General features: G+C 36.5%; 1 protein-coding gene across 1 annotated transcript; it reads right to left on the bottom strand.

The window, feature by feature from the left end:
- Positions 1–4,489: 4,489 nt before the first annotated feature.
- LOC131936231 (uncharacterized) lies at positions 4,490–11,011 on the bottom strand. Its single transcript, XM_059293142.1, has 5 exons — positions 10,892–11,011; positions 9,732–9,782; positions 9,441–9,533; positions 9,053–9,115; positions 4,490–5,481 (listed from the first exon to the last, which is right to left on the bottom strand). The coding sequence occupies exons 1-5, from the start codon at positions 11,009–11,011 to the stop codon at positions 4,699–4,701; spliced, it is 1,110 nt and encodes a 369-aa protein (XP_059149125.1). The 3' UTR covers positions 4,490–4,698.
- Between the last annotated feature and the right edge of the window lie 2,313 nt (positions 11,012–13,324).

Below are 13,324 nucleotides of genomic sequence, written 5' to 3'. Positions count from 1 at the left end.
AGCCGTAGTGTTTCTCTGAAACCAGTTTTTCTGGAACAGGTTATAGGATAACTGGAATTAAACAGATTTGAAAGGACCGTACAAGTGAACATCTGATTTCATCTCTGGTGCGTCATACATAATAATATGCTCATATTGTGGTTCGGTATTGGTATGGCTTGTTGTATGCTCATATAAGTAATCCATGTTGGTGATGCTTGCATCGTTGTTTTGTACGTCACCAACCGATTGTTCAGACCGTGGTACGGAAATTAATATACCTGATGATTCAGGTTGAAGCTGTGCTCTGCAGGTTTTCGCCTCAACGTAGTTCAGCTGTGTGTTTCCGATTATCTCATATTGACTCTCAGCAGTCATTTGATCAACCTCTATCCCAGCGCTCTCCTGTCTATTGACAAGACTATGTTCCCCTTGTACATTGCTGTAAATGTGCGGCAGATGTTTTTTTTTTTACAAATTTTATTTTCAAATACCCTATTGTATTATAAATAAAACTTGTTAAATGCATTCAAAAAATTGAGTTAGTCTTTCATTATTTTTAATAAAACAACTTATATAATTTTAAAAATATATTTTAAAATCACGTGTAACTCAACATTACATAAACAAATTTTAAAATGTAATACCTTTCTTTCGCCCGATTGCAACAACGCCAATCAACGCTGATATGACTATCGCTGAGGCAGCCAAAAGACGTAAGATAAGTTTTGGCCTTGATCTGTTGATAGAGCACCAATTAGTTCAAATAACACCTGCAATAGTACGTACCTAAGCAGAACAATTTTATTACATATTAAATGATACAGTGCCGTTATAATAACTTAAAGTTAAATTTCAAAATGATATCTACATCTAAAAGGATTTTTACGAAACGAGAAAAAAAATTGAGAAAAAAATTAAACATCTTTAAATTTTAAATATTATCAGGAAGGCCTAATACGTTATATTAGATGAAAGCCTGAGCTAAAGAATAAACCATTTTCAAAAATATATATTCAAACTCGGCATATGAAGGGATACTGTGGTCAGCACTATGCCTAGCCACCTTGTTTTCCCTAACGTGAATCATGTACTCGGAACTTGGATTCAAGAACCTTCAAAAGGCTCGAACCATGATTCTAATCCGAGACTTTTGGCCTAGCCATCGTAAGCTCTACCATGCCGACCCCTCGTGACTTTACAAAAATGAAAATTACAAAACTTACCCTAGATGTATACTCAGGATTAGGTTTGATACAAAAATGAAAAATATACAGACGGTGCGGTACAGACTCCCTCAAGCTATGTAAGGATTCGATGTGACAGACTTGTGTGCACTGCAGTACTAGCCATACTGTACTTTTTATTTCAAAATCGGATTTGCAGATAGTTGGCGATTGCTAAACATGGGTCGCACCATCAATTCATAGTTTCTGACCAGTAGTACAAGATCAGAAGAAAGAACAAGCTGTAAGATATGAGCACCTATCAGCACTTAAACCTGCAGGGGCTACTTCCTGCCGACGAACATTTCTAAGACGATTTACCTCATTTTAAAAACATTTTACTAAATTTAATGTTGTTTCTTCATGCAATTTTTGTATTAAAGAATAAATAAAAAATAAACAAATATTTTTATTATGTTACATTTTTTATGCGCATTGATTTGCTACGTATACAATAATTAAAAATTAATGTATTACGTCTCACTCATAATGATGGACATTAAGGTTTACATTACCCTACAAACACATCATCCACCAAATAAAAAAAAAACACTGTGGTCATAGAAACACGTAATAAAGACAGTAATAATTAATTTTTAACTAACGCTGTAATAAAAGTCATACTATTCATACTAAATCTTCTCTATTCAAAATAAATTTATCTCATAAAGTAAAAAGAAAACTCAAAAAATAAATCTAACATAGAGTGGGGGGTCTGGCTTTGTATCATTTATAAATGACCTTTTATTATCCATTAAAATATTTACCCACATATTCGAAACAAATGTATAAAACATTATGCAACTTTTACAATTCGGTAACATCATTCTACTACTAAACGTTTCTTAAACATACATTTAGTTCTTGTGAAGAGTGCCTGTCTTCAAGTGTGTCGTGGAGATCTATGTAGATTTTTAACTCATCGATTGGTAATATCTGATCTGTCTAGCCATTCTGAATCTATTATTGTATTGACGTCTATCTGTCTTAAGTTCCACATACGTCCATCTGTTTTAATAAAACGTTTTCCATCTGTCTTACTGATGTCAGGTTGACCACCTGTTAATGTCATGTTGTCAATTTAATTTTTAAGTGTCACATTGCCCATCTGTCTTAATTAAACGTTATCCATAATTATGTCTTAAAGTCAAGATGTCCAGTTGTCTTAATGCCATGTTGACCGTTTGTCTTAACGTCGCGTATTTAAATGTCATGTTGGCTAGTCAGCTTTCTTGACTTGTGCATAGAAGCGTCAAAAAGTTATGTATGTTCCACTTATGTTCTGTCATTGGCTGCGTGACGTGATGGAAATGTTTGTGTCACGATCTCAGTGTTTCGTATGGTAATGTTCACACCAGACGTCACTCAGTTCAAGGATCAGACGACAAAGAGAAAAAGAAAAAAATGGCAATTTTTTGGCTAGAAATTAGAGATAAAATATTTTAATCTAAAATTTTTAATCTAATATTTTTCATCTAAAAAATAAAGAGTAATTAGTTCAATTTAGCCATTCTGTTTTGTGTCTATATATGGTGAACTTGATACAAACGCAGTTACAGCACATTTATATTAAATATGGTCGTAGATCGTACCCTTAAACATCGCCTTTAATCTCAGCCTTGACAAAGGTCGCTTTCAAATTTTCTTTCACCCATCTCTTCAGAGGGCCCCCAAATAAAGTTTACTGCCCCCTCCCCCCAAACGAATTATATATTTATTTTAGAAATTATATAATTTTACCAGTGTCCAATAGGATGGGCCTCTTTAGTTGACTGTTGATTGTATAATGAAACAAGCTAAAAACAAGGAAACAAACTTTAAACCAACTGACACAACAGCTCGAAGTCTTTTATTTTAAAGATTTGCGCTGCCTTCTCGCACACAGTCAACAACAAATGCAGAACAAATTGTACTGGTTGAAAAAGTTGTAATAACCGGTTTAATGACGTTCAGATTAGAGTAGAAAGCGATTAAATGCTTTTCAACTTTCTAAAATAACTTGCAATTCAAATTCTTTTTTTTAAATCGTCAATCATGATCTATAGCTGAAGGTGAAGTCTCTTTTACTGTATGGCTCGGAGCTAGCTGGTTACAGACAGTGAATGAAATAAGAGCAACAAAAAAAGTGGTGGTTAGGGCACAAAGTCAGAAAGACAGTAAATAATATCCCTAAGCAGGTGCTGGTGTAAAGTCGACGGAGAGAAAGGAAAAGAAGGAAACCGAATAAGTCGTGAAGAAAATCGTTTGAAATAGAACTGGTGGAGGTTGGATTATTAGGGTTTGATCTTCATAAAAATTAAGTTAGCTGACGAAATGTTGCCTACGCCTAAGCTCCTTAGGAAGCCAAAACGAATAAGAGCAGAAAATCAAAAGAGTTTAGCAGTCGTCGTGTTGTACCAGTTTTACCTCGCTTAGAATGTCTTCCGACCTTAACAATATGAAAATTGCAGAATTTGGGCTTATTATGAAACAACCAATACAATTCTGATCTATTCTGTGCAACATACTTGTTATTTTCTAGTAAACATTTATATTAATTTAATTTTATATATATAGAAAGCTGTGTTCTATTTTTCTTAGCCAATGAATATCGCCCTCCACCCACGCACCCGCTCCGACCATATGCTATTTTACTGATCAGATAGCGATAGGAGAATCGTGATGTTTAGTTATCTTTTATACAGTGGATCTAGGTAAGATGTAATGCAATGAAGTAAAAGTTGAAGTTGGGAAAATTGAAACTTTTAACTAATAAGAAGTAGTTGTGTTATTTGTTAACAAAACCTGCAAGTGAAATCGTACTTGTTAATGCGATCGGTTTCTATTCTAAGTGTTAAACGATTTATCTACTAACTAAATGCGCCCCACCATAACTTTTTTTTTCTTTTTTTTTACTGTTACGTAATACGTTTAATACAATTGGTTTCTATTCTAAGTGTTAAACTATTTATCTCACGGTTCCAGTGTAAATCCTTCCGATATTATTCGTCAAAAAAAGCTCCCCCCCCTCCCCATCTTGGATAAAGTTGGAAAGCTGTTTTTGCAGGTCACTGTTTTTTAAATCTATTTACTTTACAGTTACGCAATCAAGTTAGGATGCAGTTAAAACAGTATGAAAAGGCTATTAGCCGTTCAATTTATTAACTTTGTTTAGAATTAAAAACTTTAGCTTGAGCTTTTACTTTTTTTCTACCCTTTTTCACAATACATTACAATAAATCCTAAGATATTCTTAGAGAGAAAGTAAAACAAATGACAGATTAATAAAAATAAAGATTGTGTTTTTCTTTTTAGTTTATTACTTTAAAAGCCATTATTATTTTGTACATATCATGCACATTTTTGACATGGTTCAAACCGTTTTAAAAACTAAAACTTCTGCCTTTTCTAAATAAGAGTTTGAAAAAAGTTATTTATGACACACAAGTTAAGATTTAACGTGTAAGTATCTTGAGTAGAGAGCAGAGTTATGTGTTGAGATATTAAGTTCCTTTTAAGAAATAATTGTAGCAATTTGAAGGTTATCAAACCATGCATCCTGGGTAAGGTCTTTTTTGCCAATGAGTGGGGTTACAATTTGAGCAATTTGGAGAGCAGTTCCAATGTAGTTAGACCATGCTTCTTGGGTTAGTTCTTTTTTATTGCCAGTCAGAAGAGGTCCAACAATGCCTGTAACTTGAAGAACCGTTCCAAGGATATCAGTCCATCCTTCTTGGGATAGTTCTTTCTTACCAATCAGTGGGGTCACAATTTGAGCAACTTCGAGGGCTGTTGTAATGTAGTCAGTCCAGGCTTCTTGTGAGAGCTCTTTCTTTCCAATGAGAAGTGGTCCAATATATCGACCAGTTACAAGGGGTGGTATAAAGATGTCGTCTATGTATCTGCGCTTTTGATTTTGAATAAGAAGAGGTGCAATAACTTGAGCAACTTGAAGGGCTGGTCCTATGTAGTCGGTCCATGCTTCTTGCGTTAGTTCTTTCTTGCCAAGCAGAAAAGGCGCAACACTGGTTGCAATTTGGAGAGCTTGGCCAATAAAATCGGTCCATCCTTCTTCAGTAAGATCTTTTTTCCCAAGTAATGGAGCATTAGCAGTTGCGAATTGAAGGGCTGATCCAATAAATTCAAGCCATGCTTCTTCAGAAATTTCTCTCTTGCCAATTAAAGACGCAGCAGCCTGAGCGATTTGGAGCGCTGGTCCAATGTAGTCGGTCCACGCTTCTTCTGACTTGATGGTGATGGTGACTGTACCAGAGATATCTTCCATGTTATCTCTTTTCTGTTTGACATTTATTCAAAAATTTAATTAAAATTGATGTTATATATTGTAGCAATTTTAAAAAAAAATCATATCGATGTATCTGTATCGTAACCGTTTACTTAAATGTAAAAAAACTCGTCTAGAATAATGCATGCTAAACCAAGATATATAATTTGTCTAGTTAATATTTTAAAGCGAACAAAACCAGTTTACACTTGACTGCCAGCTATCAAACGATCGCTAGCATTCAATCTCGTTATCTCCCCTTAGTTTCTAAATTGATTAATTTTTATGACAGATTTAACATGTAATATCTGGAAAGTTTAAACGAAATCGCTGCATTGGAAGTGGGTCAAATGGAGTTACACGATTTGACCCAAATCCACTAATGCACACTGTGAACTAAGATAAAGCTTGAAACAAGGAAATGTGTTTGAATCGGAATAGATTTTATATGTATAAACTTATCGATTACAGTTAGTGTGGTTGAGGGTGTTGTTTTGCTGTACCCCGTACTACCCTGATTCTATTTAAAACGTTATACGTTGTTGTCGAAAATGCATCATTTATATCAGGGGTCTCCAAACTACGGCCCGCGAGGTCCTCTCTTCCGGCCCGCGGGGATCTTTATGTTCACGGAAAAATTAACGTTTGTTAGAGGTGGCTGAGGAACTTTTACCAGGAAATTCAAAACAATTTGAAAATGCAGCTTTGGCTGCAAATACTTTTGCCCGCCGTGATGCAGAAATTGGTGAAGATGGTGAATTCCATAAAGTCACATGGGCTCAACCATAGATAGTTCAGAGACATGTTGAAAGATACAAACAAGGAATCGCAAGATTTACTATATTACACAATAGTAAGATGGCTAAGTTGTGAGAAAAGTTCGGAGCCGAGTATTTTAGTTAAGAAAGGAAATAGGCGACGTCCTGGAAAGTAAAGGCAAGTTACAGGCATTAATGTCTGATGAAGAGTGGGTATAGAAATTGGCCTATGCTGCAGACATAACTAGTCTAAAAGACTACAGGAGAACGAAATCTAGTTTCTGATATATAGGCCTACACCGATTTAAAGCCCTTAGATCCAAAACTTGTCATGTTTTTGGAAGTAGTACAAGCCATCAACTTGACGCACTTTCAGCAATACAAGGTCTTCATGGCTAAAGCAACAGCTGAGTTCACCACGTTATTTCCATGCGAGATCAACACAGACCTCCAGCTTCAGTTTCAGTAGAGGTTTTCTGGCTTGGATTCAAAGGCAGAAGAAGTGAGAATGTATCAAAATACATTTGAAGCAAATGTGCCCAGTTGAACTATAGCTGGAGATCATAGAGTTGCAAGCAAATGACCTCCTTAGAGACAAGTTCAAAGAAGGGCGGGTGGGTTTTTATAAGTTTTTGCTCAAGAAAGACTTTCCTAATATTAAACTAGCATCAAAGTACCTTTTAAAGTTTGGAACAACATACCGGTGTGAACAAACATTTTCAAGAATGGAATATGTGAAGAACACTTTGAGAACAAACTTGGACCTCGAGTGTTTTGTCGGGCCCCGACAGTGTTTCTTTCAGACTTTTTTCTCCAAGACGGGACGATGGGGGACACTTGAAATTTTTATATATTTCTATATAAATTATATTTAGTAGAGGGGGAGGGGCGCTAGACGTTCTTCTGGGATGGGGGGCGAGACTTTTTTCTGGGGGGGGGGGGGGGGCTCCACCTTCCCAAACAGACGCCTGGAAAAAAATCTGGCCCCCGAACTGATATTTAATAGTTAATGCGGCCCTCGGGCTGAAAAGTTTGGAGACCCCTGATTTATACTAGTAATAAAACAGATAGTATTAGTTACCTCACAAGTTAAAGACAGTTACAAGTACTATGGACGTTTCGACCCAAGGTCTTCGTCAGCACACAACAATGTGATTACAGATTAGACAAATAAAGACAAACAGTAACACATTTTTTGACTTAGCTCGACAGTGAAAACACGTCTTGTCTGCTAGCCACGATATCCAAGAGAAAAGACGCGTGAGAAGGACGCTTGGACACCGTATAGGGGTGGGGTTGGGGGGCGTGGTGTATTCGGGAGGGGGGGGGGGTTGTTAGGTGAAAGATATCTGTTCATTCAAGCCATCGGGTGCCCGTGTACCAAATTTAAGTATTAGTCGCGTTTCAGTGCTAAGGCGATTTTTAAAATTGTGGCAAAACCGAACGGCGGTTACACAAAAGTCCTTTTTTAAGTCATGCCCACTCTTGTTGAAGTGTTTGGCCACAGGAAGACCGTCTTCATTGTTGATTGATCGCAGGTGTTGGCTGACCCTGTCAGACAATCTTTTCCCCGTTTGTCCGATATAAAAGATGTTGCAACGCCTGCACTGGATGACGTAAACTACGTTGCGGGACTCACAGTTGAAGTGATTTTTAATTTTGAGGGTTCCCTTCGGCAGCTGCAGTGATTCAACCTGAAGGGTGAAATGACAGGTATTGCATTTACGGGGACAAGGAGTGGTGCCAAAACCGGTGTTGGTAGTGGGTGGCAGGCGGCTGCGAACTAAAAGGTCTCTAAGGTTGCGTTCCCTTCTATACACAACCAAAGGATTCTGTTGAAATAAATGGCCTAAATGGGGGTCTGACTTGAGGATAGAATAATTTTTTATAATGATATTTTTAGCCAAAACTGAATGAGGATGGTAGGGTAAGATGAGTTTAGTTCTATCTGACTTTTGTTTTGGAAATTGTTGAAGGGAGGCTTGGTGGTCAACAGTTGTTATGCGGTGTAGTGCTGACTGGAGTATATGCTCCGGGTATGACCGGAGTCGGAAGAACTGTAGTAGCTCATGGGCCTTGATCCAAAAGTCGTCATCATCTTGACAAATACGTCGCAGTCTTAATAATTGTGAGAATGGTATAGAATTTTTGCAGGCCGGGGGGTGTGACGAAGAGTAAAGCAGATATGAATGTGAATCGGTTGGTTTGTAATATACAGTCGTCCCAACGTTGGTTGTGTTAAGGACGGTCTTCCTGTGGCCAAACACTTCAACAAGAGTGGGCATGACTTAAAAAAGGACTTTTGTGTAACCGCCGTTCGGTTTTGCCACAATTTTAAAAATCGCCTTAGCACTGAAACGCGACTAATACTTAAATTTGGTACACGGGCATCCGATGGCTTGAATGAACATATATCTTTCACCTAACAACCCCCCCCCCTCCCGCATACACCACGCCCCCCAACCCCACCCCTATACGGTGTCCAAGCGTCCTTCTCACGCGTCTTTTCTTTTGGATATCGTGGCTAGCAGACAAGACGTGTTTTCACTGTCGAGCTAAGTCAAAAAATGTGTTACTGTTTGTCTTTATTTGTCTAATCTGTAATCACATTGTTGTGTGCTGACGAAGACCTTGGGTCGAAACGTCCATAGTACTTGTAACTGTCTTTAAGTTGTGAGGTAACTAATACTATCTGTTTTATTACTAATTACATTAACCTCACTGCAGCTACCATTTGTTTTTTTTATCTGATTTATACTAAAAGGTCATAATAGATGTTTTTAACGCATTGTAAATGTCACTAGTATTTTAAATAGTTTTTTTACCTGCTCTTCTTGAGATCTGATGTTGATGGTGATGCTACCACTAATGTCCTGTCCATCTCTCTTCTGCGGGAGGAATAAAAAAATATTGATATAATATATATGTGGTGACCAGCGGCAACTGTATGAAGGCTTAAATGTATACGGTATACGGTATACGGTATACGGTAACTTGTAATATAAATATATATGCGATTTATATATGCAATAAAATACACACACACACACACACACACATATATATATATATATATATATATATATATATATATATATATATATATATAGATATATATATATATATATATATATATATATATATATATATATATATATATATATATATATATATATTTATATATATATATATATTTCTGAGTTAATTTCTTACAGAGAACGACGCGGGAAGGAAGGATTTGGTGCTCCATTCTTCTAGCGACTTGATGGTGATGGTGATGGTACCTGAGATCTCCTCTTCACTTCTCTACGGGCGTAGTGTACATATTTCGTGAGGGGGTATAGAGAATAATACATGTGTCTTAAATACTTGATATGTTTACTGATAAGCATTTATAAAATGGTAGGTTATGTATACATCATTTAACACCAGTTTAGATATCGTTTCGTGTTTGTCAACAATCTAAATCAACTGCCGCTTTAATGTTGGCCAGTTTGTAAATACCTGCACTTCATCAGCCCTGAAGGTTACTGTGATGGTACCAGAGATGTCCTCCTGTGTTGGAAACAATACCTTTATTTTTTTTATTCATTTAGAAATACGGTGTAGTTCTGTCTTTGTTTTGTCGTGTGTGTTTGTGCGTACTTGTGAATGTTTCTCAATGTGTGTATTTGTGGTCATCTGTATGTTTCTTAGTGTGTAAGTGTATGCTTGTGTTCGATTTTGTGTTTGTACATATTTAGAATTTAATATTTTTTAGTAATAAACGAAAAAGTTGCATAAATACACGTCTAATATAAGTTGCAAAAAAAACCGGATACAATTAATGTTAATTTTATCATTTTCAATACATAGCAAGTTTTATCTAATGAGACATGGTACTTTTTTATCTTAGCATAGATATTTAACCGTGACGTAGACCATTCATCTAGATAAGTCATACTACATTGACATAGCACAAATATATAAAAATGTATATGGAGTGGAAACATATTTTATTTGTAATGTAAGTTGAATCTACATAGCCTGACAGTAAACTTTGAAGTTTTGTCCTTACATAATCTGTCAGTAAACTTTGAACTTTTGTCTACCTAATCTGTCAGTAAATTTTCAACTTTTTTACTTACATAATCTGTCAGTAAACTTTGAACTCTTTTCCTTACATAATCTTTCAGTAAACTTTGAACTTTTGTCCTTACATAATCTGTCAGTAAACTTTGAACTTTTGTCCTTACATAATCTGTCAGTAAACTTTGAACTTTTGTCTACCTAATCTGTCAGTAAATTTTCAACTTTTTTCCTTACATAATCTTTCAGTAAACTTTGAACTTTTGTCCTTACATAATCTGTCAGTAAACTTTGAACTTTTGTCCTTACATAATCTGTCAGTAAACTTTGAACTTTTGTCCTTACATAATCTGTCAGTAAATTTTGAACTTTTGTCCTTACATAATCTGTCAGTAAACTTTGAACTTTTGTCCTTACATAATCTGTCAGTAAACTTTGAACTTTTGTCTACCTAATCTATCAGTAAATTTTCAACTTTTTTCCTTACATAATCTTTCAGTAAACTATGAACTTTTGGCCTTAAATAATTTGTCAGTAGATTTTAAAGTTTAGTCCTTACATAATCTGTCAGTAAAATTATGCAAACTTATGGTTACCGGAATGTGGGCCTCCTCAGATCGGATGGTGATGGTGATGGTACCGGAAATGTCCTCTTGGACGGGCATGCCAGTGGTGGCGCCCGCAATGAGCAATGTCAGGAGGGCGGGGACTAACATTGTGACTGCTCAAAGCAGTTCAATTAGACAAAAGATGTAGTAATAGCTATTTACACGTAGTCAACATTAATATTCATAGTAACACGCGAGTAGGCACCAGTAGTAGTCATAGTTACATACAAGTGGACTATAATAATAGTCAAAATATACATGCAACTATATAACAGCAATAATAGCTGCATTCTGAATAGACAAGTTATTGTTATTGTTTCATCCACGTAGGCATAGACGTTAGTCATAGTTGACTTATTGTTGACTAATAGCCATTTGTCTAATTGTTTCATCTAAATTGTGTCATTAAATCTGTCAAATGAAGCTAACAATACTGCATTTGTTATTGAAGCTATCATACATTTATTCGCTACATAAATTTGAAATGTTTAACTAATTTTAAGCCATGCAGTTATATAAGACAAATGATCTCACCACTGAAAGCTGATTCTACAATGTTAAACATTAAGGCGATGTAGCGAAGATTATACTAGAATTTTTAAAAGGAAATTTTTTTGAAGTCACGAATAATTAGATTACACAAAAACACAACAATAAAATACAACGTTAACTGGGTCAGTAGAGGTCAAAAAGTGTGGCAGTTTGTGATCCAGTTAAAAGACATAAAAAGTAATTGTCAGTGCTTCTGTACTGTTTAATTAGCGTATTTTAGTGGAATTGCAACACAGCAACACTTCATGACCCCTTCCCACACTATATGACACCCACATCGCTCACACACAACACTTGCACTATAAACACAATCAGAGTTTCTTCCGGGCAGTTTCGTTTCTTATTTCGTTTCTTCTGTTTCTTCCGCCCCCCCCCCCATCTCGAAGAGAGTCTAACGCCCCCCCCCCCCATCCCGAAGAGAGTCTAACGCCCCCCCCCCCCCGAACGAGATGGCGTTTATATAGTAAACATTTACTTTTACTAGTTCTCCCCCCCCCCCCCGAAAATATCAAGTGCAACCCCGAAGAAAAAAGTCTGAAAGAAACACTGAACACAATACACTCAAACTACAACCACATCAATCTCTCACTAATATTAAATAAAGCGGGAGTGATCTCCCCTAACCAGAGGCGTAGCGACGGGGGGGGGGGGGGGCGGGGGGGACATATGTCCCCTGGCGCCGACCTTAAGGGGGGGGGGGGGGGCGCCAAATTGAAAGTTTGAGGGGGGGTGCAAATGAAAAGTTTGAGTGGGGGTGGGGGTGCAAATGAAAAGTTCAAGAGGGGGGGGGTGCAAATCGGGAAGGGTCGCTACGCCTCTGCCCCTAACCTTTCTCTATATAACACGTAAAGGGGGATGTCACTGTGGCATATATATATATATATATATATATATATATATATATATATATATATATATATATATATATATATTACAAACAGGTTTGGCTGCTAGATGACAGGTGGTTAATCCGTTCTTTTGTTTATTTAACTTTAAATCCTAGTCCTAATCTTTTTAACAAAGTAACAACGGGCAACTATTGTTTAAATACATGTACGATTATCTGTATGAAATCGGTCGGTTAATCATATCTTTTGTTATAATCCTTTAAACTACCCACATGTATGTGAACATTTGTTGGACAGCCCAGACAGAGATCTGTTTCTTATTGATCAAATGTGCTGAATTGGAAACTGTAAGCCTCTGAAATAGAGGCGTGGTTGGAGTAGTGTTCGAGGGAGGGTTTAGTCAAATAGTTAAAAGATGGGATTAGCGATCAGTTGACTTTTTAAAAAAAATTACAAGTCATAACGTGTTAAATACAATTGATATAAACTTCAAGATCCTAATATCGCCAAAGATTTTTAACAAATAATTACTGACTGATAGATTTTAATTAGGGGCGGTGTGGAATAGCGTCAGAGCGCTAGACTGCTATCCTGAAAGTCTTGAGTTCGAATCCGGGTTAAAGTCAGTGGACCTTTCCTTAGTCTACTCAGTACTGATGGATTCCTAACTCACGCTAGGGTAAGTAAAGGTGGCTAAGCATAATGCTGACAACAAGTAACAGATACAGGTTGTAAGGAACTTTACATAAATTTTAATTTAAGTCAAGTAAATCTCGGGATAGCTATACTTTCTTATTATTTTGTACAGCCCCCCCCCCCCCACCATTTTGCTCCACCATTGACAACGCCTCTGCTCTTCCATCATAATTAAAATAAAAAATGAGTCAAAATGTGTTGCAACGGTCAAATCAGTCTTTTAGTTTGATCGTTGCAGTTGTCTTCTACAATGTACAGTTACAACAGTTAAATCTATATTTCCCAATACTGAAAAATTGATTTAAAATGTACACCGACATTTTGT

This window comes from Physella acuta, unplaced genomic scaffold (genome assembly GCF_028476545.2).
Source record: "Physella acuta isolate Inbredline_101_S28 unplaced genomic scaffold, ASM2847654v3 ptg000171l, whole genome shotgun sequence".
Lineage (NCBI taxonomy): Eukaryota > Metazoa > Mollusca > Gastropoda > Physidae > Physella > Physella acuta.
Note: the sequence above shows the minus strand (reverse complement) of the source record. Positions and strands in the feature narration are given on the sequence as shown.